At 44.5% G+C, this 25,127-nt stretch overlaps 1 protein-coding gene across 9 annotated transcripts in view; it reads right to left on the bottom strand.

The window, feature by feature from the left end:
- CFAP221 (cilia and flagella associated protein 221) overlaps positions 1-25,127 on the bottom strand; it is a 101,858-nt gene that overhangs the window by 69,334 nt on the left and 7,397 nt on the right. For 8 of the 9 annotated variants that reach the window (XM_045479528.1, XM_045479529.1, XM_045479527.1 and 5 more), the window contains exons 4-6: positions 19,584-19,670; positions 19,369-19,467; positions 16,869-16,969 (exon numbers count right to left, since the gene is read on the bottom strand). In XM_045479528.1, coding sequence (XP_045335484.1) covers positions 16,869-16,969; positions 19,369-19,467; positions 19,584-19,670 — 287 coding nt within the window. Of the gene's footprint in view, positions 1-16,868; positions 16,970-19,368; positions 19,468-19,583; positions 19,671-22,473; positions 22,563-25,127 lie in introns of those variants that run through there. The other variant, XM_045479526.1, reaches the window with a different exon arrangement.

The raw sequence follows: 25,127 nt of genomic DNA on the forward strand, positions 1-25,127 counted from the left end.
CTGAGTGACTCAGTCGATGAACCAAGGTCATGATCTTGCAGTGTGTGGGTTCGAGGCCCACGTCGGGCTCTGTGCTGACAGCTCACAGCCTGGAGCCTGCTTCAGATTCTCTGTCTCCCTCTCTGTCTGCCCCTCCCCTGTTCTCTCTCCGTCTCTCTGTCTCTCTCTCTCTCTCTCTCAAAAATAAATAAACATTAAAAAAAAGGAGAGGTCCCTTTATCCATCATCAAGCTCTCAAATCTCCCGCTTTGGATAAATCAGTGTTTTATTTTCAAAGAAATAAAACACTGCAGAACACTTGAAGCTCCCTGTACAGCTCTCTGCCACCCTCTACTTCTTTTCTCTCCAGGAGTGATCCCTACCTCATCTCCGCTGTCTACCATCCTCAAGCATTTTTATAACACTGCCACATATGTATGTGCTCACGAAATATATAATATGGTATCACTTGTTTTCAACAATGTCATTCCAAAACTTGCTAATGTTGCTCAACACTCTGCAGATTTATCCCTGATACACAATTTCGAATCATGATACACGAAGTACTGTTCGTTCATTTCACTGGGGATGAAAATTCTAGTACATGACTATGTCACCCCTGTCCACCTACTCTCTCACTGGGGGCATTAGGTTGTTTGCACTTTTTTCACTATTGCAACGTGGCGGTGACAATCCTTGTGTGTGACTCACGCATCTGTACCAGAACTACTCCAGGTATAACCAACAAGTAGAATTGCTGGTTATGAGCAAAGCAAAATTAGCAACTTTACTAGACATAGCCCAAATGCTCTCCAAAGCCCTTTTACTGATGTCTACCTCCATGAGCAGCCTATGAGAGCAGCTCTTGCTTACCAACACAGGATTTTCAGACATTTTAACTCCTTCTGGCCCAATGGGGGTAAAGTGCTATCTCATTTTATTTTCATGTTCATTTCTTCGAGGTTGACCTTCTATTCAGAGGGAGACGTCTGGGTTTCTTCGTCTATGGACTATCGGTACATATCCTTTGCCTATTTTCCTATGAAGTTGTTCTGCTCTCTTGTCAATCTGTAAATTCTAGAAATTAATTCTGTCAATTATATCTAGTGATATAAATTCAAGTCAAGGATCATTATACATAGTAATCTCTTCAGCCAGCAGTGAGATGAACCCTTCATAGGTTTTTTTTTTTTTTTTTTTTACCAAACTCATAAACCCTGTCCTTGGTCAGACTCTCTAGAAGCAGCCAGTCCATCTTAACTCTCTGAGGTGCTTCCTAATTCTGAAACACAGGGCACATAAAGGTCATTACATTTTCAAGACGCGGGGGTCCCACTGAACATCAGCTGCTCCACAGCACTGGGGAGATAAAACTAACCGTACAAGTTACATATGCCCCTCAAGAAGTGAGCAGCCTTGGGGCGCCTGGGTGGCTTGATTGGTTGAGCATCCGATTCTTGATTTCGGCTCAGGTCATGATCTCACTGCTCGTGGGATCGAGCCCCACATGGGGCTCTGTGCTGATAGTGCGGAGCCTGCTTGGAATTCTCTCTCTCCCTCTCTCTGCCTCTCCTCTGCTCATGTTCTCTCCCAAAATAAACAAATAAACATTAAAAAAAGAAAAAAGAGGGGCGCCTGGGTGGCTCAGTCGGTTGAGCGCCCGACTTCGGCTCAGGTCATGATCTCGTGGTCCGTGAGTTTGAGCCCCGTGTCGGGCTCTGTGCTGACCGCTCAGAGCCTGGAGCCTGTTTTGGATGTTGTGTCTCCCTCTCTCTCTGACCTTCCCCCGTTCATGCTCTGTCTCTCTCTGTCTCAAAAATAAATAAACGTTAAAAAAAAATTAAAAAGAAAAAAAGAAAAAAGAATGAGTAGCCGTGGGTGATGGTCGATGTGAAGTCTAAACTGCTCAGATGTGGTCTCTGAAGACCAGGCTGGGGACTCCCACAGCCACATGAGTTGGATGGTGCTTGGGGCGTTAACCCCAGCCATCGGCTCAGAGCCACCCAGTGAGGTAAAGCCGGCTGCTCAAGAATCTTCTGCTAAGAGCTGCATGTTTGCATTTTCTGAACTAAAAAAAAAAAAAACAAAAAAACAAAAAAACCCAAAAACCCTGCCGGAGCTTTTATATATGCCCAATTTAAAACTAATTTTAGACCTCCGATAATTCCCATAGAAAAGGTGTAAGGGTATTTGTTTAGTGATGATTACGTGAAACCAAGTTCCTGATGCATTAACCAGTCTGGAAAAACAAACAATTCCTTAAGGGCACAGAATTCCAAGTACCCTGATTCTGAAGGAGACATTGCAGTGCAAGTAATACAGAATACAGATTTGTGTTCCTTACTGCAGCTCATATTATGGCTGTCGAATTCGCACAGATGACCACCAAAATCATAAATCAAGGACAGTCTGGATGACTTTGGGTCACAAAGAATTTTGACAAATATAAAGTTTAGTTTATTCAGAAATGTTTCCTGTTTGAAAAAAACAGAGTCCCATTAGATTCTAAGGGGACTTAGAAATTCTACACTAAATTCCTATGCTAAATACCATTAAAACCATAAAACAGACTCTTGACTATAGAAAACAAATTGAGGGTTGCTGGAGGGGAGGCGGGCGGGGGATGGGCTAAATGGATGGGTATGGGTGATGGGTATTAAGGAGGGCATTTGTGATGAGCACTGGGTTTTGTTTGTAAGTGATGAATCACTTAATTCTACTCCTGAAACAAATATTACACTGTATGTTAACTAACTGGAATTTAAATAAAAACGTGAAATAAACAAAAACAAAACACTGGTCTACACTGAAGAAACATGAATAAATATACATATCTTATGCCTATGGTTTCACAGGCACAAACAAGACCCTGAGTTCTTCTGTAACTTATAGAAAGCGGCCAGTTAAAAATCTCAAAGCAGATAGAAGTTAGTACTTTTGAAGTTAACCACAACTTTTATACCTGTTACTTTATTATTTAAACATTTTATTGGTTATGCTAAGGCTCTGTATAAATATCTATTAAGTACGTTAAAAGGATATACAAAAACATACTAAGTACTTCAAAAGAATTGTTCCCTATTTTGCGGCACCTGGGTGGCTCAGTCTGTTAAGCACCTGACTCTTGATTCGAGCTCGGGTCATGATCTCATGGTTTGTGGGTTCAAGCCCTGTATCAGGTTCACACTGATAGTGTGGAGCTTGCTTGGGATTCTCTCTCTCTCTCTCTTTCTCTGCCCCTCCCCCATTCACACTCTGTCTCTTTTTCAAAAATAAAAATTAAAAAAAAAACTTTTAGAAGCCACTTCCTTTCATTATCCCATCAGCAAGAGAAGCCTAGAAAATCCCAAGACCTTTCCTCAAATGTTACTGGCCTCCTCTCAAGCACTGCTATGCACACAGAGACAAAGGAAGAAATTTGGGGTCTGGCTAGTTATTTTTCTTTAAGCTTTAGATGTAAATTTTTGTATTCAGAGTGTGACCCCCAAAACAGAAAGAAAGCAGACATAATGATTAGTTGCCTGATAAACCAGACCCCACCTCCCACAAACAGGCAACAATTTGAAAAGACATAGAGTTGAGGGTAAATTACGTTTCAAATTTCAAAGTATGTCCTTTCATCTAGGATAACTTATGTTCGTATGAACTTTCATTTGCTGCTTATCTTATTTTCAAAGACACAATTAATCTCACCGGGACTGGAGCCTCAAACCAGAAGCAGAGTGGACCCGTGGTCCTTAATGATATAGTCAAATAAAGAAAAACACAAATTTACATGTTCAAGTAGCAGGCATTTAATTATTTTTTACACCTAGAGAATTAAACACCACCCTCCTTTTTAGCCTAAGCTTAGACCAAAACTGGAGGCAAAGAACAAGAAAGAGTCAAAGAATCAGGGAGATTTGATGTCTTTGTCTTGCTAGCCTGGCCTTTGAGCTCCTTTCTTGCCTTTGGTTCAACTCTTTTCTCAACCTAATTACTTAGTCCTCCCTGTTGGTAAAATCCCCCGTTCCCTGCTCTCATTCATGCCTCTGTAGTTTAGAAAAAGGTGCAACCCTAGGGAAAAATCAGAATTAAATGAGGTCACTTCTGCCTTCTTGGTAAAAGAAGTTAAGGCATTTCTCTAGGGGCTGGAATGGAACTGAATTCGGAAAAAGTTCGAGGTGACCATGACATGTTATCTGTCATCCGCAGAGATAATATGTGCCCTATTCATATTTTTTTTTTAAAAACAACACTTAAAAAATGGTAAGGCATACATAACATAAAATGTACCATTTTAACTATTTTTTTTTTCAACGTTTATTTATTTTTGGGACAGAGAGAGACAGAGCATGAACGGGGGAGGGGCAGAGAGAGAGGGAGACACAGAATCGGAAACAGGCTCCAGGCTCTGAGCCATCAGCCCAGAGCCCGACGCGGGGCTCGAACTCACGGACCGCAAGATCGTGACCTGGCTGAAGTCGGACGCTTAACCGACTGCGCCACCCAGGCGCCCCATTAACTATTTTTAAGTATACAGTTCGGTGACATTAGGCACATTCACACTGTTGTGTGACTATCACCACCATCCTTCTCCAGAACTCTTTTCATCCTGCAAAACTGATATGCTGTTCCCATTAAACACTAACTGCCCCTTCCTCCACACCCCCAGCCCCTGGCAGCCTCCACTCTTTCTACCTTCTGTCTCTGAATATGCCTGCTCTAAGCACCTCCTGTCAGTGGTCTCATACAATAATATATAATACCTTTTAAAAATTAAACATTAACTTCATTTTAAAATGAGAGTATTCAGATAAATAACAAATGTTAGAGAAAACTGCACCTTACAACTCACCAGAGGGATAATATGGGGTAAGAAAGGAAATTCAGGGGGTGCTCCTTTGAGTCGGAGCAGGGCCTGTGGCCGGAGACCAGAGAATAGGGACATCTGGCATCGAGCAAGAGAGTCACATTCAAGGGAAAGGAAGCAACTAAATCGAGACATGAAGGGAGATGAAAAGCCTCCTGCAGACTGCTTTTTCCTTTTGTTGAGAAAAATATAGCGTTTATTCGGAAAAGATAAGAGGATACACTAAAAACTACTGCTAGGCCTCTTCTTCTTTTAGAATAGAGGGCAGAAGGAACCTCACGCCAACTGTGTTTCCAAACATACTTCCTCAGAGCTAAGTGTCCTATAATGTCTGGCCTGACACAGCCAGCAGGGAGCCCAGCTGCCAGCTTCTAGTCTTATGGCTTACCCACCAGCAATTACTAGAACAAAAAGCTCACTTGGAAGAGGAGCAAGAAATGAATTTTTAAAGCCAAGCAACTTAAATTCAAATAATTCTGGTCTTGAAATGGTATTAGGATTTTTCATAAGAAATTTGGGGCATATTCAAGAGAAAGCAACTATTTAAGAAAAAAAGCGTCACGATTCAGTGGGCTGGTGGCTAGTTACTCTGTTCTAAGTGTTTTGACAGGCATTAAATCATCACATTCTAGAAACCACATTAAAAGTGTGTGTATGCGGGGCGCCTGGGTGGCTCAGTCAGTTGAGCGGCCGACTTCGGCTCAGGTCATGATCTCGCGGTCCGTGAGTTCGAGCCCCGCGTCGGGCTTTGTGCTGACAGCTCAGAGCCTGGAGCCTGTTTCAGATTCTGTGTCTCCCTCTCTCTGACCCTCCCCCGTTCATGCTCTGTCTCTCTCTATCTCAAAAATAAATAAAACGTTAAAAAAAAAAGTGTGTGTATGCACATGCGTGTGTAGGTATCACAAACCTTTGAAGTAGAACATGGAGTGCAACAACAGTGGTGACCAGATGTGGCTGCTTGGATATGTTTGGTGTGAGATGTAACAGCTGTATAAACCAAGTGAGGAGGAGGAGTGTCCAGAACCATGGAAACATGCCACCTTTAATTACCACCCCCGATGCACACGTTCATTTTTCAATTTAGCGGTATCTCTCCAGGACTGAAAACTATCCACAGGAACGTGCTTTGGGTAGACTTATGGAAACTCCCTGTGTTGTATTCTTAAATATCAGAATTAGGAACTGACCCATGAATATTTTTTGCAGCATTTAAAATGTAGAACATCTGGGGTGCCTGGGTGGCTCAGCTGGCTGGGTGTCCAACTCTTGATATATGCTCAGGTCCTGAGCTCGCGGTCGTGGGATCGGACCCAGGCCGGGCTCCTCGCTGAGCATGGAGGTTGCTTAGGATTCTCCCTCTCTTCCTCTCCCCGCTCTCAACTCCTGTGCGCGGGTGCATGCATGTGCCCTCACTCTCATAATAAATAAGTAAACATTAAAATAAATAAAACGTAGGGGTGCCTGGGTGGCTCAGTCAGTTGAGCGTCTGCCTTTCAGCTCAGGTCATGATCTCACGGTTCATGAGTTTAAGCCCCTCATTGGGCTCACTGCCGTCAGCACAAAGCCTGCTTCTTCAGATCCTCTGTCCTCCTCTCTCAAAAATAAAAAATAAACATTAAAAAAATTAAAATGTTCTACATTTTACTTATTTATTTTTTTTAAGTAGGCTTCATACCCAGTGCTAGGCTTGAACTCCCGGCCCTGAAATCAAGACCTGAGCTGACATCAAGAATTGGACACTTAACTGACTGAGCCACCCCGGTGCCCCTAAAAAGTAAAATATTTTCAAGTTCTTACTGCTTGGTCCGTGACACTAGCTTGGTAGTTTCACGTAAGTCACAACATTTATATACTGTTGAGTTTAAGGAATCATTTGAAAGACTAGAGGACCCTAAACTGAAACATGCCACCTTTAATTACTGCCCCCGATGCACACGTTCATTTGCTCTAGATGCCGGCTATACATTTGTGCCGCTCCTTTCCTGAGCCCCACGCAAACCATGTGAGCAGTTTTCCAAATAAATCTGTACAGAAACTAAGGGAGGAAAGCAGAGTATGAAAGCCAGGCTTCAATAGGGTCAATAGTGTTTTCCCCATTTTCAGTTTTCTAGACTTGCCATCACTTTCTCCAAGAGTCAAAAGTCTAGATTTCAACATTTTGTGAGACAAACTTGAAAAAAAAAATAATTTAGGCCTTCCGTTGAAAGTTCCCTTTGTTGGGGCGCCTGGGTGACTCAGTCAGTTAAGCATCCGACTTGGGCTCAGGTCATGATCTTGCGGTCTGTGGGTTCGAGCCCCGCATCGGGCTCTGTGCTGACAGCTCAAAGCCTGGAGCCTATTTCAGATTCTGTGTCTCCCTCTCTCTGACCCTCCCCCGTTCATGCTCTGTCTCTCTCTGTCTCAAAAATAAATAAACGTTAAAAAAAAAATTTAAAAAAATGAAAAGAAAGGAGAAAGCATTTATACCCTTTCATTATTAATATAGATCCTTATGGTTTAGGGGTGGGATGATTTTCTTTCCTGCTAAAATTCATAGAGACTGGGTCAAGATATTAGCTCAACAAAGGGATATTAAATCAAAGCCATTTTAACTATAAAATGTGGTAGAATTTTTCATATAGTAAACATTTAGGCTGTTAAGTGACAGCAATTTTTTAAGTCTGAATATCAGCTTTGAAGCAATTTTGAAATGCAAGTTCACGACGGCTCAATAATCCCAAGTAGGGGCCAAAATAAATTAAAGCACAAGTGTGTTGATGAGCTCAAGTTGCCTTTGTTAGAAAGTTTCCACAAAATGCTGCTGCTCCTTCAAGTCAACTCTGACTTTGGGATATGAGAAATGAGTCCCTAGAATGAGTAAGGAATGTGTTTCCCTGGATGAGCTAAGAAATGGGAATTATTCTCTTTGGGTAGCGAGGGCTCCCAAAAACCCTTCTGAAGATCAATTTTGTAGTCATTCTGGCACCGTCTTTCTAACTCAGGTATAGCTGGTCGGTGGGCCTTTCACACGGAGACTCTTTCCTGGCACAGTTCAAAAAGGACCTGGTTGTTGTCTATGCTGGGCACCTGCACTGTAGATCTTTCCCTCCAGTGCTAGTTTAAGGATGCACCTTCTCCCATGACCCACATGCTTTCAACTGTAGGGCAGTGAGAGAACTGAGTTTCATTCGGACATCCTACTCTGACTTTGGCCATTCCCACACTTTCTAAAATGAGGCATGAGGTTCAGTTCCTAAGGAAAAGCATCCTTTGGTAAATTCTTAAACTTGTATAAAAGTTCCAGAGGCTAAAATATCCTGGCTTTGGAATGGTGCAGCCAGGGACCGGTTCTACTGGTGTTGTTAATGTGACCCTGTGGTCTACACAGCATCTGTATCCCTGAGATAAACTCAAGAGTTCCACTTGCTTTAGAGCAACATGGCTGCCTTGTCTATGGCATGGCCCAGAGTGAAAAATGGGAAGTGACAGGGCATCCAGGGGAGGACCCAGGTGACTTTCACATAAGCTTGTCTAAAGCACACTAACCAAACAGTCAACAGAGTCAGCTTGGGGCAAGGAAGATCAGTTGATGCCCCATGGAGAGAACAACCGGTCAACTGACTGGGTTTGTTCCAGATTTCAACCAGTTATTTGGTAGCAGGTTGGCACCGCTAGAAAAACCAGAGAGTATGATGAATTAATATGAATTGTTTAGAACCACAAGAATGGAAAGATACCAAATTTCAGTACCTAAAAGCAGCAAGTTCTTCTTCACTTGCGCATATAGGAAGGGGAAAATCGTATTTTATCGGCAGCACTCTCTAAGATATCACGTGATGACGGAATTTAATCAGCCAGGGTGGTGAGACTAGTTATAAAGCAGAATTTCAAACTACAAAAGGGAAAGAGAGTTGAAAGTCCTCTGCACCCCAGTGTTTGATTTAGAGATGTTGGACAGAAGCCAGAATGCAATTTTTGGTTATTTACAGAAGCTGTCAAAAATATATTTTACCAGATCTCGAGCCACCATGGTTGTTTATGGGTAGCTGGCAAATGTCCACGTGGGATTTTATCTCAGCAAGGAAAATTTACAACCGTCAAATCCAGCCAGTGGAAATAGGGTTGATGAATATATGTGAGCCTACTTCATGACCTTGTGGAAAATGTGTGAAGGCTATCCAGTCCTCGGAGACGCGCTATCCAGGCCAGACTTGCTTCTCTCTAGAAGCAACCTCAAAGTAAGAAAGCAAATTTGGTGGTATTAAATGCAGGCCCTGTGACTTCTAGCCATTTTGTCTAAATTGATTCTATATGCAAAGGGAAAATATACCCTTTGAATCTACCTTCTGTTGGATTTATATTTTCCCATCACCTTTGTCATTGTAATTTTTCTTTAGCTGTAGAAATGGCTGCTTTACTCTGACATTTACAAATGCAAGTGCCCATTGGAACTCTCATACATTGCCAGTAGAAATTAAAAATGGTGCAGCCACTTTGGAAATTAGTTCCACAGTTCCTTGAAACACTACACACAGAGTTCCCATATTCCCTAGCAATTGCACTCCTAGGTATACACCCAACACAACTGAGCACATGTAGCCACATAAAAACATGCACACAAATGTTGCATTATCCAAGGTGGCCCAAAAGTGGAAACAATCAATATCCATCAACCGATGAAGGGATAAATAAAATGTGGTACTGGCACACAATGGAATATTACTTGGCAATAAAAAGGAATGAAGTGTTGATACATGTTGTAAGTTAGATGAACCTGGGACACATGATGCTAAGCGAAAGAAGTCAGTCACAAAAGACCATGTAATGTATGCTGCCATCATATGAACGTCCAGAATAGGCAAATTTATAGAGACAGAAAGTCAGAGTCTGCTTGAGACTAGGAAGTTTGAGGGGAAAAATGAAGAGTGGATAATGGGTATGGGTTTCCTTTTGGGGTAATGAAAATGTTCTAAAATTGATTGTGATTATGGCTGCATATACTAAAATCCATTGAACCGTACATGTTATTTTATTTATTATTTATTTTTTTGAATGTTTATTTATCTCGAGAGAGAGACAGATAAAGAGTGAGCAGGAGAGGGACAGAGAGAGAGGGAGACTGAGAATCTCAAGCAGGCTCCTCACTGTCAGTATGGAACCTGACACGGGGCTTGAACTCACGAACTGGGAGATCATGACCTGAGCTGAAACCAAGAGCCAGACGCTTAACCAATTGAGCCATCAGACGACCTGAACTGCACATTTTAAATCAGTAAGTTTTATGATATGTGAATTATATCTCAACAAAACTTGTTTTTTTGTTTTGTTTTGTTTTTAAGTATAAACGCCAAGACAAAAGAGCTCCTGATCCTGGACTTACAGCCACACCCTCCTCCCTGCCCTGCCCCTCTGTGCACTTGCTACTGGGCCACTCTCCCCAGCTGGGGCCCAGTACCTGCCTGGCTGTTCCAGAGCTTCACACACGCCCCTCAGCTGCTAGCCCAGCCGCTCAGTGTCGGAAGTCCACCTTCAACTTGGCCGCCGCCTTCCTGCTCCAAGCTTCTCATCCCGATTTCTCTGTATGCTGTCTACCTTTGTTCAAGCGTGAGCCAACCCGTCTGGGTCTCACGTGTGTGTTATTTAGGTGAAAATCTCTTGGGTGATGATGATGATGATGATGATGATGGTGATAGCTAATATGAATCAGGAGCTACATGCTAAGCACCGTTCTTAGTACTCGTAAGTATTAAAAACTTACAAATGTTGTTAACTATTAATAAGTCCTACTTTAATCTGCTTAATCCTCCAGAACAACTTTAAGAGGCAGAGACTCCTACGCACTGTATTTTACAGATGAGGATTCTAAGAGGCAGAGAGAGGCTGTTATTTTTCCGGGTCACACAGCCAGCATGCAGCAGAGGGAGCCTGGAGTAGACATGCAGACAGAACGGCTCCAGAGCCATCAGTGGGTCCGTGCTGTGGAACCCGACTCTTGGCTGCCTTGTCTCCTTTTCAGTGTTTATGCTGAAAGTCCTCAGAGGCCAGTCAAGTAACAAAAAGGAGTGAGGAGTGCTGTATGTGAGGTGATAAGGAGTGGTGGGGACTACGGTGAGCTGGCAAAGGCACTGCCCTCTAAATAGGCGGTTTCAGGCGCGCCTGGTGGCTCAGTCGGTTAAGCGTCCGACTCCTGGTTTTGGCTCAGGTCATGATCTCATGGTTTGTGAGATCGAGCCGCAAGTCGGGATCTGTGCTGATAGTGAGGAGGCCGCCTGGGATTCTCTCTCTCTCCCTCTCTGCCTTTCTCTCTCTCTCAAAATAAATACATAAACTTTAAAAAAAAATAAAGAGGCAGCTTGTGTTTTATCTCCATTGAACTAACTGTGATCATGCAGGACCGTGGGCCCAGTATTGCTGGATCTTTTTTTTTTTTTTTTTAATGCATTTTAAAATGTTTATTTACTTTTGAGAGAGACAGACAGCATGAGCAGGGGAGGGGCAGAGAGGCGGGGGGTGGGGGGGGGACAGAGGTCTGAAGCAGGCTCCATGTTGACAACAGTGACCTCATGAGGGGCTGGAACCCATGAACCGTGAGATCATGACCTGAGCTGAACTTGGATGCTTAACCGACTGAGCCACCCTGGCACCTTTTTTTCCTTTAAAAAAAAAAAAAGTAAAAATCTAAATTTTTATGTGAAATCTTTTGATTTTTAAATGTTGACAGTGAATTCAAGGTTAAAAAAACAAAACAAAACAAAACTGTGCGGGCCACCACCATCTGAACGAAACCAAACAGGTCAGCAGTTTAATTAAATCAGAAGGGACAAATTGGGGGCCAGCAGGTCCAATTCAGAGTGGATGAATGGACACATGGATGGATGGATGGATGGATGGATGGGTGAATGAATGAATGAAGCAATGACAAGTTGGGGACTAAAAACAGTCTTCAACAGACAAGCTTTGGTGGACTTTGTTCTCTTCCAACAATCTAAAACCTCCTTAGAAAACCATGCGGGGATTTAGGTTTTCCATGAGGAGGTACAAACGGAGAGGCCGAGGATGCGGAGCTAAGGTGGGAACAGAGAGAGCCAGAAGCAAGACTGCAAGCAGCCAGGCGCCCCCATCTCTAAAAGACACCAAGACAGGTGGACGCAGGGCAGAAGGAGGTGCTGACTGGAGTTGCCCCGGGGCAGGGCGGGGCAGGAAGGAGAGCTGGGTGAGGCGGGCACAGAAGCAGCTGGGACAAGTGTAGAGTTCAGCATGGGACATGCATCCCCGTCTAGTCCCCGCCCCGATCTCTCAAGCAGCCCCTGCAGAAACCGAAGGAGCAGTGTTGGGGGTGTTCCGTGTGCATAGAGGTGGCGGGGGGGGGGGGGGCTCACACTGAGGCAGAGAAAGAGCCAGAAGCCCACTGCCAGAGATGTTCCAATGGGCCGCACAGGTGAGGAAATACTGTGATAAGAACAAAAATGAGGCCTCAGGGAGACTGGTGGTCACGAATGAGGCGATCGCTTCTCATGGGTCTGAGCAGCAACTGGGAACAAGTATGCCCTTGTAGGGAGGAATATTTCATCACCGGTAATATTGAGAATTGTTGGTGTATGGTGCTATTCAAAAGGAGTCTGACTTCTAGAAGGTTTTGTCCTCTTCAGATATTTTTCCACGGGGACGCCTGGGTGGCTCAGTCGGTTAAGCGTCAAACTTCGGCTCAGGTCATGATCTCACGGTTTGTGAGTTCGAGCCCCGCGTCAGGCTCTGTGCTGACAGCCTGGAGGCTGCTTCGGATTCTGTGTCTCCCTCTCTCTCTGCTTCTCCCCTGCTCATGCTCTGTCTCTCTGTCTCAAAAATAAACACTAAAAAAAAAAAAAAAAACAAAAAAACAAAAAACAAAACAAAAAAATCCCACAACACCTCAGTTCAGAGATATCCTCCTCTAGAAAATCCTGTCTGAGCACTTCCCACCCCCTGTCCCAAATGCCCTCACTTCCCACTGCACTGGGTTAGGTGTCCTTGCTCTGAATACACCCACATTAGACATTAGGATTGTCTGCTTAGTCATGGCCTCAGCTCTTAAGCATCTCTGTGTACTCAGTACCTAACATGGTGCGTTGCACCCACTGGCATTCAGTAAACATCTAATGAATGAATGAATCCCAAATAAAGAACCCACCCAAAGGGTACCTTCAACCCTCAAGGTAGCCTACGATGAACAGAGAACATTTAAGGTGAAAACCATTTCAAATCCTTCCCTCCTGCCCTATAACCAGATGTTTTTAGATTGAACGAAGCAGAAGACAGTTTGGACAGTTATCAGTTGTTAAGTAAAGGGCATAAAGCCTTGGGAGGATACTGCCTGCTGCCAGTATGTGTGAAGGAAAAAAGGAGCATGCTTATCCTTTGACAGATTTTTAAAACTTTCACACCATTATACACAGTTTAATAAACTGTTTAGCTGAAATTTTCATTCTGGTTATAAATGAAGGGCATTATGTACAAAATAGTTTGGGAAAAGCTTCTCAGTAAGTTGGTAGATTTATGTACTAAGAATCACACTAATGTCTGCACTGTAAGCTACATTGTTTTCACCAGTTTATTAAACCATTGTTCTCAATTCCTTTTTTTTAACTTTTTTTTTTAATTTTTTTTTTTAACGTTTTATTTTTGAGGCAGGGAGAAACACAGCATGAACAGGGGAGGGTCAGAGAGAGGGAGACACAGAATCTGAAACAGGCTCCAGGCTCTGAGCTGTCAGCACAGAACCCGACGTGGGGCTCGAACTCACGGACCGCGAGATCATGACCCGAGCCGAAGTCGGCCGTCCAACCGACTGAGCCACCCAGGTGCCCCTTAACTTTTTTTTTAATGTTTATTTATTTTTGAGAGAGAGAGAGAGAGAAAGAGACAGAGTGTGAGCAGAAGAGGGCAGAGAGAGAGGGAAACAGAGAATCCAAAGCAGGCTCCAGGCTCTGAACTGTCAGCACACAGCCTGACACGGGGCTGGCACCCATGAACCATGAGATTGTCATCTGAGTGAAAGTTGGACGCTTGACCGACTGAGCCACCCAGGTGCCCCTGCCATTGTTCTCAATTCCTAAGCCTGGCTTATGACCCAAACAAAAAGTAATTTGAAATTTGTGGAGGGAAAAAAGGAAAGAAAGAAGGAGGGAGGGAGGGAAGGAAGGAAGGAAGGAAGGAAGGAAGGAAGGAAGGAAGGAAGGAATAAAGGAAGAAAAGAAGGATTCAAGAACTAGGAAGTTAGATAGTTCCTACTTTTCTACCACTTTGATTTTCATAAAAGTCACTATAGTCACCCATTTAAAGGAAATAGCTGTATTTGGCCTCAAAATGCATAGAGTGAGTGGGTCCTGCCAGGAGGGACTCAACTTTGCAGAGCACTTAGCACTGACAAGGACTGGGTGAAGACAGGAAGGGCTGAAGAGGGGGAGAGAGGAAATACTGGGATAGAGCTCTGGCAAAATGTGTTCCGGAAAATAAACAGAGGGCTGAAGAGCAAGGGGGCAAGAATATATGTCAGTGAAAATGTCAAAATCTGATAATACCCATCGTTCGGCAGTGGTATAGGCAGAGAGGAATTCTCCTGCGCTGCAGGTAGGCGTGTGAATGGGCATAGCCATTCTAGGAAACAAGCTGGTGTTACAAAGTTAACAGTGAACTTGTGGTAGACCATCCACTTGTAGATGCATACCCTGGAGAAACTCTAGAACATGTGCTCCACACCACGTGCAGGGATGTACATCAGCAGTGCTGGTCAAAGCAAGGCAGCTGGGTGGCTGAGCATCCGCTTTCAGGCTCGGGTCACGATCTCACTGTTCATGAATTCATAGTTCAAGCCCCGCATCGGACTCACTGCTGTCAGCATACAGCATGCTTCTTCAGATCCTCTGTCACCCCCACTCTTTGCCTCTCCCTCGCTCATGCTCTCTCTCAAAAATAAATAAAACGTTAAAAAAAACTAAAATAAAAAAAAAATCGTGGTCAATCCATTCAGTGGACACCAACTCTAGCTATGTGAGTTAACATGGCGAAACCACAAAACCCTAATGTGGAATAGAAAAAGCAAGTTGCAGGAGAACTTACATACAGTAAGATTCCACTTATATAAAGATCCCACACTGGCAAAACGAAACAACGTGTTACTTAGGGGTGCATGCGTATGTGGCAAAACTACTAAAATACATCAAAGAAATGATTATCACAAAAGTCCAAGTAGTAGCTGCAAAGTTACTGGTAATGTGTTATGTCTTGAAGGCAGTGTTCATTATATTATTATTGTTTAAACCTTACACATGACTGTATATTCTTCTGTGTGTATTATTTATTTGTAATTCTTAAAGAATTTAAGAAAAAAAGTATAGACGGATGGAGAGTCAGAGGTCATGGGAAGGTGTGTGGGCTGGGGGGCGCGTACGAGGAGAAGGTTACACGTCAGCTGAACTAAGGCCACTATTTCAGAATTAATTTGGGGGTTTCGCTCAAGGATGCCAAATGGTACTACAAAGGAAGGGCCATGAAGCTATACATATTAGTCTATAAGCGCTCCCTCATCCCAAAGGGTTCAGCTGGCTCTCTCTCTATCTAACCCTGCTATCTGGTCATTAGCAATTTGTACACATCCTGCTCAGTGCTGCTGCAGGCACTTGAACTCGCTTTCACCCCCAAAGCAGGCTGAAACCCAGTCTTTGTTCACCATCTGGACCTATAGCAAGAGACATCTAGTATCTGCCAGCTACTGGGTGGATTAACACCCTCCAGTGGCTAAATCACCTATAAGATATGGTCCAGGCTCTCTGCTGCCACCATGCCTTTGTACGTGCTATTTCCCCGCCTCAAATGTTCTACCACCCTATGGAGTCCTCTTAGGACAACCAGATGTCACCCCCAGAGAAGTGAGGAGTAATCACTCCCATTTCTCCAGTCAGCTTCATCTTCTGGGCCTATACAGGACCCCAAATGTGTCTCTAATACATACAGCACTTAGCGATCGATGTAATTAACCGATGCCAAGATTCTATCCCCATTAGACTCTGAGACATTCAGAATCAGAACCTTTGTCGATTTACCTTTTTGCCATGGGTGATACTCAAAGTGTCAATCAATCGGGACTTCTGGGCAGCACTCAAGTAGAGTGGCTATAAGGCTGAGGCCATGTCCTGCAGATGTCTCCCCCCGACCCCCAAATTGCCAGGTATCGACAACTTAGTTGCTGAATCATTCAAAGGTGGCACGGAGGGCAGGAAAGGGGCCAGGCAGCTGGGATGGAGGGACAGGAGCTCAGGATGGTATATATTTCCCAACCAGTATAGAAGTAGTAACAACTGGCATGGCCATTATATAGCTTTATCTAACAGCTCAGGATCCATCTTTTTATATCTCTAGGGACAGGTAGAGATATTTAGGTATGCGTAGTAAATATTTAATAAATATTTACTGGAAAAAAACAACAACAGGTACATGACACGGGAGACTATTTTCCCAATAAGACAGGGTCGAGAAATCTGAGACGTGGCTTGGACAGTAACTTTCTGTTCTTTTTGCTTTCCCACCCAAAGCAGAGTTTGGTTAATGGATGGGCACAAGATCCAAGTTGGTCCAATAAGACTCAATCCTGGGACTTTTGCTTGAACACCCCCAACCCCTCCAGTCCCTCCAACCCCTGTTGCCAACAGTGCTTAAAGCTTCTGGCAGCTTTCTTACCCCTGTGAAGGGGAAGCCTCTTGTGAAAGAAGCCTGCAGAGAGGGAAGCAGAACCAAGAAATGGAGAGAGGCAGGTTCCTGAAAGCTGATTTAAACCCCTAGAACCAGCCGTGCCTGAAGATCCACCTTGCAGCTGTCAGTTAAATGGCCCAATAAATTCCCTTCCTTGCTCACTATATTGTGACATGGGCTTTTGTTTTTGTTTTACCTTTCCGACCATTAAGTCCAGGCTGACTCAGCTAGAAAATTACAAATCTAGGAAAAATACAAATCTCAGTTTCTGTTATGCGTATCTCCTAACTTTTCATGACCTATGACGTTTTGGTAGGTCATCTTGGTAACTCACCTTTCACCAAGGAGAACATCTGATAGATTTATAAATGAGGGAAAGTCCAGTGTGTTCATGACAGGATAGGCATGGATAGGAATGAGCAAAGTGTCATCTCCCTAAAATTAATGGGAAAAAAAAGTCAAGTTTATCATACTGGAGGCTATAATTTTCAAAGGTGAACTTGTAGGCACTTTATTGCTTATGTTGTTTTCTATCGTTAAAAATATTTCCTTAAGAAAGTTGAGTGCTTGGGGCGCCTGGGTGGCGCAGTCGGTTAAGCGTCCGACTTCAGCCAGGTCACGATCTCGCGGTCCGTGAGTTCGAGCCCCACGTCGGGCTCTGGGCTGATGGCTCAGAGCCTGGAGCCTGTTTCCGATTCTGTGTCTCCCTCTCTCTCTGCCCCTCCCCTGTTCATGCTCTGTCTCTCTCTGTCCCAAAAATAAATAAACGTTGGAAAAAAAAAAAATTAAAAAAAAAAAAAAAAGAAAGTTGAGTGCTTAAACAGAACATTAGACATACTGAGCTTTCTTAGCTATAACCAAAATGTAGGAGATTCTAAGCACATTTCATTGAAGCGATATTCACTATTACCCAGGGGAGATGATGCCTTTGTGTAGACACAAAGACAGTAATCTATCGGCTTCTATTTCAGAAAATTAGAAGAAAACACAATCGGCAGTAGCCTGAGAGGAACAGAAACCATGATGGCAGCAGCTGATCCAGATGGCACCAAACAGTAAACAATGAACTGGTATAGGGCACATCTACTTCCGGCCCTGCCTAACGTATGACCTTGAACAAGACCGTTAACCTCTCCAGGCCTCGATTTTTCCTTTGCAAAATGGGAATAATTTCGCCTTCACTTTAAAGGTATTTTTTTTTATTTTTTTTTTTTAACGTTTATTTATTTTTGAGACAGAGAGAGACAGAGTATGAACAGGGGAGGGGCAGAGAGAGAGGGAGACACAGAATCCGAAACAGGCTCCAGGCTCTGAGCCGTCAGCCCAGAGTCCGACGTGGGGCTCGAACTCACGGACCGCGAGATCATGACCTGAGCTGAAGTCGGACGCTTAACTGACTGAGCCACCCAGGCGCCCCTAAAGGTATGTTTAAGAATGAAAGCCAGTGCTGGCCTGGAAGAGTTAAGAGCACTGCATAAATGCAAGGTATCATTATTAGCGCTACCATTAAGTAGCAGCAGACGTGCTGTGGCGCTCTGTATGTCTGCCCTCGAGATTTGTATTCTTGGTACAGATACTCCTTCTGAAAGCAATACTCTAATTTTTAGTTGAGCTTTTTTATTTTCTGTTTAAAAACTGAAACTCACTGGGGCGCCTGGGTGGCTCAGTAGGTTAAAGCGTCTGACTTCGGCTCAGGTCATGATCTCCCCAGTTCGTGAGTTCGGGCCCCACGCTGGGCTCTGTGCTGACAGCTCGGGGCCTGGAGCCTGCTTCGGATTCTGTGTCTCCCTTTTCTCTCCATGCCCCTCCCTCACTCGTGCTCTGTCTCTCTGTCTCTCAAAAATGAACAAATGTCTCAAAAATTTTTTAAAAATGAAAAAAAAAATTGAAACTCATTGATCACTAAAACATACTCTTCCAGTTTTAGTTTTGAAAAATTAAATTTAGTTCACCCGAAGTCTTCTTGACTTGCAAGAGCCAGACGTGGGAGAGCAAAGGGAAGTGTCGCGGTGGGGGGGACAGTCTGAAGAGAGGGATTGACAGCACGTGGAGCTGGGCTCCGGCTGGAGGCCACGGGATGAATTCACTGGCTTAGAAGAGGCTGACAGGGACTCACATGGTGCAGCCAGCTGGGGTCAGGCCACACAGGCTCCCACCTCCCTGCAGACCCCCAGGGCTGCCTCTGAGGGCCTTCCCACAGGACACCATCCGGTCCCTGGGGTTTATAATCACAAATTAGGGGTGTTGCTAATTTTGTAACCTAGCACTTAAAGGAGTATGTCGAAGCTACTTGAAAAAGTCCTTATCAACTCCTAGCGCTACACGATAAATGAGGTTTCTAGGCCAAGGCAGGCAGGAAACCTACAGCAAATGATGTCTCATGGCTCTGCCCTGGTTCTTTGTGGCTCTCACACCTGGGGCCCATGTCACTGGACAAGGACCCTCGTGCCACTCACGCCAACTGCCCAAGGAACACACGCACTGGGTGAGAACTTCACTTACCGTATCATTTCTTCATTCTTCCCTCAGGATGGAAGTCTTGACATCCTTCTGCCCCTTACCCCAAAAACACCAATTTTAAGAAAACTTACCTTGGGGCGCCTGGGTGGCGCAGTCGGTTAAGCGTCCGACTTCAGCCAGGTCACGATCTCGCGGTCCGTGAGTTCGAGCCCTGCGTCAGGCTCTGGGCTGACGCTCAGAGCCTGGAGCCTGTTTCCGATTCTGTGTCTCCCTCTCTCTCTGCCCCTCCCCCGTTCATGCTCTGTCTCTCTCTCTGTCCCAAAAATAAATAAAACGTTGAAAAAAAAATAAAATTTAAAAAAAAGAAAACTTACCTTACAGTGAACCCGAATGCAGTCGTAATAGTATCGCCACTCATCCGGAGAAAATGTAATGGTGATTGTGAGGGACAAGCCGGGGACAAGGTGGTGTTCCTAGAAGACAAGTAGGCTGTCATGGGGACAGGCCCCGTCCCAAGCCGACCTACCACCCAGAAAGCCACAACCTAACAAAGGACACAGTGGAGAATAGGTAACCGGACCACACTTACCTTTTTCACATACTTGATCTGAAAGTATTCGGTTTGAGGGGGTAAAATATGCACATGTGTGTCTTCATTGGAAATATTGACCAGATGCTGCGAGAAACAGAGAAGCATTCAGAGAAAACACAGTCTTATGTATCTGTGTACTTACCTCCTCATTTATTTAGACCTTACCTTGTTCCTGAAGGGATTTGAGGAGATAGAATTTTTTGTTTAACTTTCAAAAAGATTTGAAATGCATCACACCCCATTTAAAGAATAATAAAATAAACACAACCCCATGTAAAGGACAATAAAGCACACCCACGTGCCTTCTGCCCAGACTAGGGGCTTTAGGAGAGCCTGTAGCCCCCAGGAAGCTATCTGCTTGGGCACATGCCCCTCCTCCCCAGTCCTGACCAGTTACCTTGTGTGCTTTTTTGTTGAACTCTGTTAACCTCAAAAACAAAACTGCCAGGGGATGCCTGGTGGCTCAGTCAGTTGAGCGTCTGACTTTGGCTCAGGTCATGATCTCACCGTTTGTGAGTTCAAGCCCCACATCAGGCTTGCTGCTGTCAGCCTGTCAGCAGAGCCCGCTTTGGATCCTCTGTCCCCTTCTCTCTGTTCCTCCCCTGCTTGCAATCTCCCATAAATAAACAAAAATTTAAAAAACAAAACCAAACCTGCCAGTCATCTTGCCAGCAAAAATGGGTTTATTCAGAAACAGCAGAGAACTGCAAACCAGGATGTGCAGGCTACTGAAAAACCCATACACAAGTGCCCAGACTAAAGGAGAGGACTGCTCTCTTATAGAGGAAAGGGGGAAAGGGGGAGAGCAGTTATAAACAAAAAGTCCATTGGGGTAAACTCCACTGGAGTTTGAAGTGTAGGAGTTTTTCACTGGCTGAGCTGTGCTGGTCTCTCATTGGCTGGGCTGTTGCTAGGGCAGGAGGAAAACCTTCCTTTTTCCTGCTGAGATAGTAGCATAGTACCTAAGGTACTTCTCTTCCTATTGGGTGTGCAATTGCAGAGTGGTGGGGGCGTGAGAGCTCCCCCTGCTGGCCACCCGACTCCTTTCAGAACCAGGTTGCCTTTCATTAAGGAATTTTCACAACTCCATTCAGGCCTGTGACTCAACTAAGAAGCAGCCAGCCACCCGGTCATCTCCCACAGTTTCTGGAATTACATGCCACTGGTGCTGGGGGGCCCAGCAACACTTAGGTGGTCAAAAAAATCAGGAAAAAGGCCTGTGGCTAGGACAGCCTCCAATCCATCCCTGGGGCAAATGGGAAAGAAGTCCAGGTCGGGAATTCTCTGCCCATGAGGTAGGACAATATGATGGACAAATTAACTCGGTCTCCAAGTACAGGTGTCTTTCCTCCTTCTGCTTGAGATGGGACCAAGAACTTTGGAATCTGGGGGTTTGGGCTTCACCTGGGCAAGGAACAGTTAAGAGGAGTTTGGTTTCCAAAGTCTAGGCCAGAGGCTGGGCCTGTCACGGGGCCCATTGTCCAACACTGACGCCCTAAATTAAAATTCAGATATTACTTCCTGATGACGTTACAGTAGTGTTTGCATTTGTTAAAAGTTGTTTTTTGTCACCTCTGAACATGCCTAAAGTGACCCTGTGTTTTGGCGTATCTTTTCTTTTTTTTAATATGCTAAAAGCCTTAAAAAAAAAAAAAAAAAAAAAACTAAAAAAGTTCTCCAGGCCACTCCTGACCTCCAAGGAGCCTGCAGAGGGGCAGTTTTGGTGAAGGTGTGGGCTCCTGGGGCCCTGCTCTTGAGAGGGGGTCTTTCAACAGAGACTGGGGGGACAGGTATGCTGGGACCCAGGATGCCTGGGGCCTGTGTTCATCACACCCAGAACCCTGGGGTGGTAGGACCTGCCTGGAGGTGGAGAGGTAGCCATGCAGCCCCAGGACCTGGAAGCCTTGACAAAGAACTCGGCCCCCTGGGGTGCCTGGGTGTCTCAGTGGGTTGAGCATCTGACTTAGGCTCACGTCATGATCTTGCAGTTCATGAGTTTGAGCCCCACGTCGGGCTCACTGCTGTCAGAGCAAAGCCCACTTGGGATCCGCTATCCCCCTCTCTCTGCCCCTCCCCTGCTTACAGTCACTCAAAAATAAACAAACATTAAAAAAAAAAAATGAACTCTATGCCCATGCTTGTCATCAAGGGAAGCCCTCGCGTTGGGAGTCCAAGAATTGGGAGTAGAGGTGGTTTATATTGTCTGTCACTTAAGAAAAAAAAAATCCAGTATGAGGATAGGGCAACAAACAAGGGTGGTAGGGACTGCTTTTACTGTGTATCCCAGGTATGTATTTCTTAGAAGAAATCAGTAATCTGCACTCTAGGAGTACTTAGTGCACACTGCAAGATCCTAACCCAGAGTCCATACTCCAGAGGTGGCTACTAAAAGCACTTCAATCCTGTTCACCTAAACTGACACTAGAGGGTTTTCAATATAAGCATAAGGGATGTTCAGGGTATACGTACTAACTAGGAACATCATACAGGCATTCCCGCTCTTAAACAAAAGGCACAGGAGAACCTGGTGAGCCCAGAGCCCAGTGTCCTTTACAGTGACCTCCAAAGACCCAGGACTCCTTTAGGTCTTGCGTTTTGCACAGCACAAAACATGTTGTTAGCCCATTGGAAGGGTGGCCAATCTTACCCACAGATGCTCCTGCATCTGCTGCCAGCAAAGCTTCCCTGCAAGGAGCTAATGGCTGGGCCTTCCTGGAGACTGCGAGTATGGAAATTCCTTTTTGCCTGCTTGCTAGTAAGTGTCTGATGCGTGGCACAATTTCTTCTTGGGCCTGTTTGCATTGCAGCAGATAAACCTGGTAGTGAGGCTGCTGGGAGGGGACCGGTGGCTCCCATCTCCCATCGGGGTCAGATTATCAATATGCACCTGGCAATGAGACATAACTTCATGGACTTAGGTCAGTTTGCAATCAGCAGCATCACGGGCTATAGAGAGGTCTGTCCTCAAAGCTCCTGAGGTGGCTCAGCTGTTCCAGTCTTCCTGAATGGGAGGAGACAGAAGCTGGCTCTCCCGAGACTGGAGATGCGGCCAGCACCTGTGGGTGAGGGCCCAGCCACAATTTGATTTTAAAAAATACAGAAGGGGCGGGCGCCTGGGTGGCTCGGTCGGTTGAGCGTCTGACTCTTGATTTCGGCTCAGGTCATGATCTCGCGGTTCGTGGGATCAAGCCCCCTATCAGGCTCTGCACTGACAGAGTGGAGCCTGCTTGGGATTCTCTCTCCCTCTCTGTCTCTACCCCTGCCCTACTCGTGCTCTGGGTCTCTCTCTCTCAAAATAAATAAATAAGCATTTTAAAAAAAGTAGAAACCTGATGCTTCCTCCAACCTGAGTGTGGCAGAGCAAATTCAAACACGCCCACTACTCATTTGTAGGTGAAGCCTATGCTTTGGAACTCAGGAGGTAATATCTGCATTGTCAAATGAATAAAAAAATAGCAATAAGAAAATACTGAATTAATTTCTTAAATAATTAAACAACATAGATCCCATTTATGATCATAAAAGATGTATTCTTTGGCTATACATTGCAGGGGGGTGGGGAGGATCTTAAAGGCTGCAATAGGGAATTGAAAACTAAGACTATTATTTCAGAAAGCCTGAAGCAACTGTTAATTTATGTAAGATAAGTCTGTATAGGCTAACAACTTTGTTTTGGGCTGGCCGCGGCAACACTGCTTGTCTCATGAGAAAATGGAGTAATGATTTATTTAACAAATATAGTTTCCCAAACAAAATCTTTCTTCCAAGGGGGTAAAAAGAATTTAAGAGGTCTTTGTTTTGAGAAACACTATTTCCAATTTTGAAGTAAGTTGAAGCATTGATCTCAATATGAATCCAAGCAAAATGCTCTCAATCCTTTAACCAGATCTGGATCAATCTCAAATGTTAATGAACAATTTATTGTGGTTTTAAACCCACATTCAACCATTCCATTCTTGGGAAATTTGCATAGTTTCCTGTAGCAACACCAAGATAAAAACAGAGCTGGATTTTCCCCGTGTTTGGCAAGAATCTCAAGGTAATTGCCTTAGGCTTCCGCTTAACTCTGCTGGTGGAAACAGGAGGCTTGGCTCTCCCAAGATCTCCCAGAAGGCTATTAAGATGAAATCATTTTTCACATGTATCTATTCCTGTTTGTACAAAAGAGATGATCTCTATTCTTCAACAGAATGAAGCTTTCACCTCCCTCCCCAAACCCTACAGTCCAGGCATGCTAGTATCCAAACATGCAGCATGGATCCTGAACCTCTCAACGTCTTCCTTTATGCCCTGAATATCCTTTTCCCACTCTCTTTCCTTCTGGGCTATATCAAGTGGCTTCTCCTCCTCATGCTTATCTTTTTGTTTTTAAGATTTTCTTTTTTACGTAATCTCTACACCCAGTGTGGGGCTCAAACTTATAACCCCAAGATCAAGAGTCACATGTTCTGGGGTGCCTGGGTAGCTCAGTCAGTTAAGCCTCCAACTCTTGACTTCAGCTCAGGTCATGATCTCACGGTCTGTGAGTTCAAGCCCCACGTTGGGCTCTCCACTGACAGTGTGGAGCCTACTTGAGATTCTCAATCTCTTTCTCTCTCTGCCCCTCCATCCCCCTCAAAAATAAATAAATAAACAATAAAAAAAAAAAAAGAGTCACCTGCTTTACCAACTGAGCCAGCCAGATGCCCCCACAAGATTTTTTTTTAAATCATGACCATCCTGGCCTAAATATCTTCAACATCATAAGTCATTAGGGAGATGCAAATAAAATGTGCAAATACACAAAAATACAAATAAAGTAGTGAGTTGAACGGTGGCCTCATGTTCATATCCTATGAACATGTTAGGCATGTTCATATCCTAACACCTGGAGCCTGTGAATGTGATCTTATTTGACAAAAGGATCATTGTGGGTGTTATTAAGTTAAGGACCTTGAGATTCAATCATCCTGAATTACCCAGGTAGGCCTCAGTCCAATAACCTGTCTGTGTACGAGAAGAGAAGACAGAGAGTCAGAGAGGGCCATGGGAAGGCAGAGGCAGAGAGTGGAGTCATGTAGCCACAAGCCAAGCAACACCTGCCAGAAGCTGCCGGAGGCGAAACTACATTCTCCCCAAGAACCTCTGGAGGGAGCACAGCTCTGCCGACACCTTGATTTCGGACTCTGACCTCCAGAATAAATCTCTGGCTTACTAAGATCCTCAATTTGTGGTTATTTGTTAGAGCAGCCACAGAAAACTAACATACCATGTAACCCAACAATTCTACTCCTTGGTATACATCCAGGAGGACTGAAAATAAGTCCACGCAAAAACACGTACACAAGTGTCCCTAAGAGTGCTATTCATAGGAGGCTCAAAGTTGAAACCCAGACGTCCATCGGATGAATGGCTAAACAAAACATGGTATAGGCATACAATGGAACAGTATTCAGTCATGGAAAGGCAGGAAGTACTGATAGATGCCACAAGTCGGATGAGCCTGGGAAACATTAGGCCAAATGACAGAAGCCAGTCACACAAGACTACATGTTATATGAT

This window comes from Leopardus geoffroyi, chromosome C1 (genome assembly GCF_018350155.1).
Source record: "Leopardus geoffroyi isolate Oge1 chromosome C1, O.geoffroyi_Oge1_pat1.0, whole genome shotgun sequence".
Lineage (NCBI taxonomy): Eukaryota > Metazoa > Chordata > Mammalia > Carnivora > Felidae > Leopardus > Leopardus geoffroyi.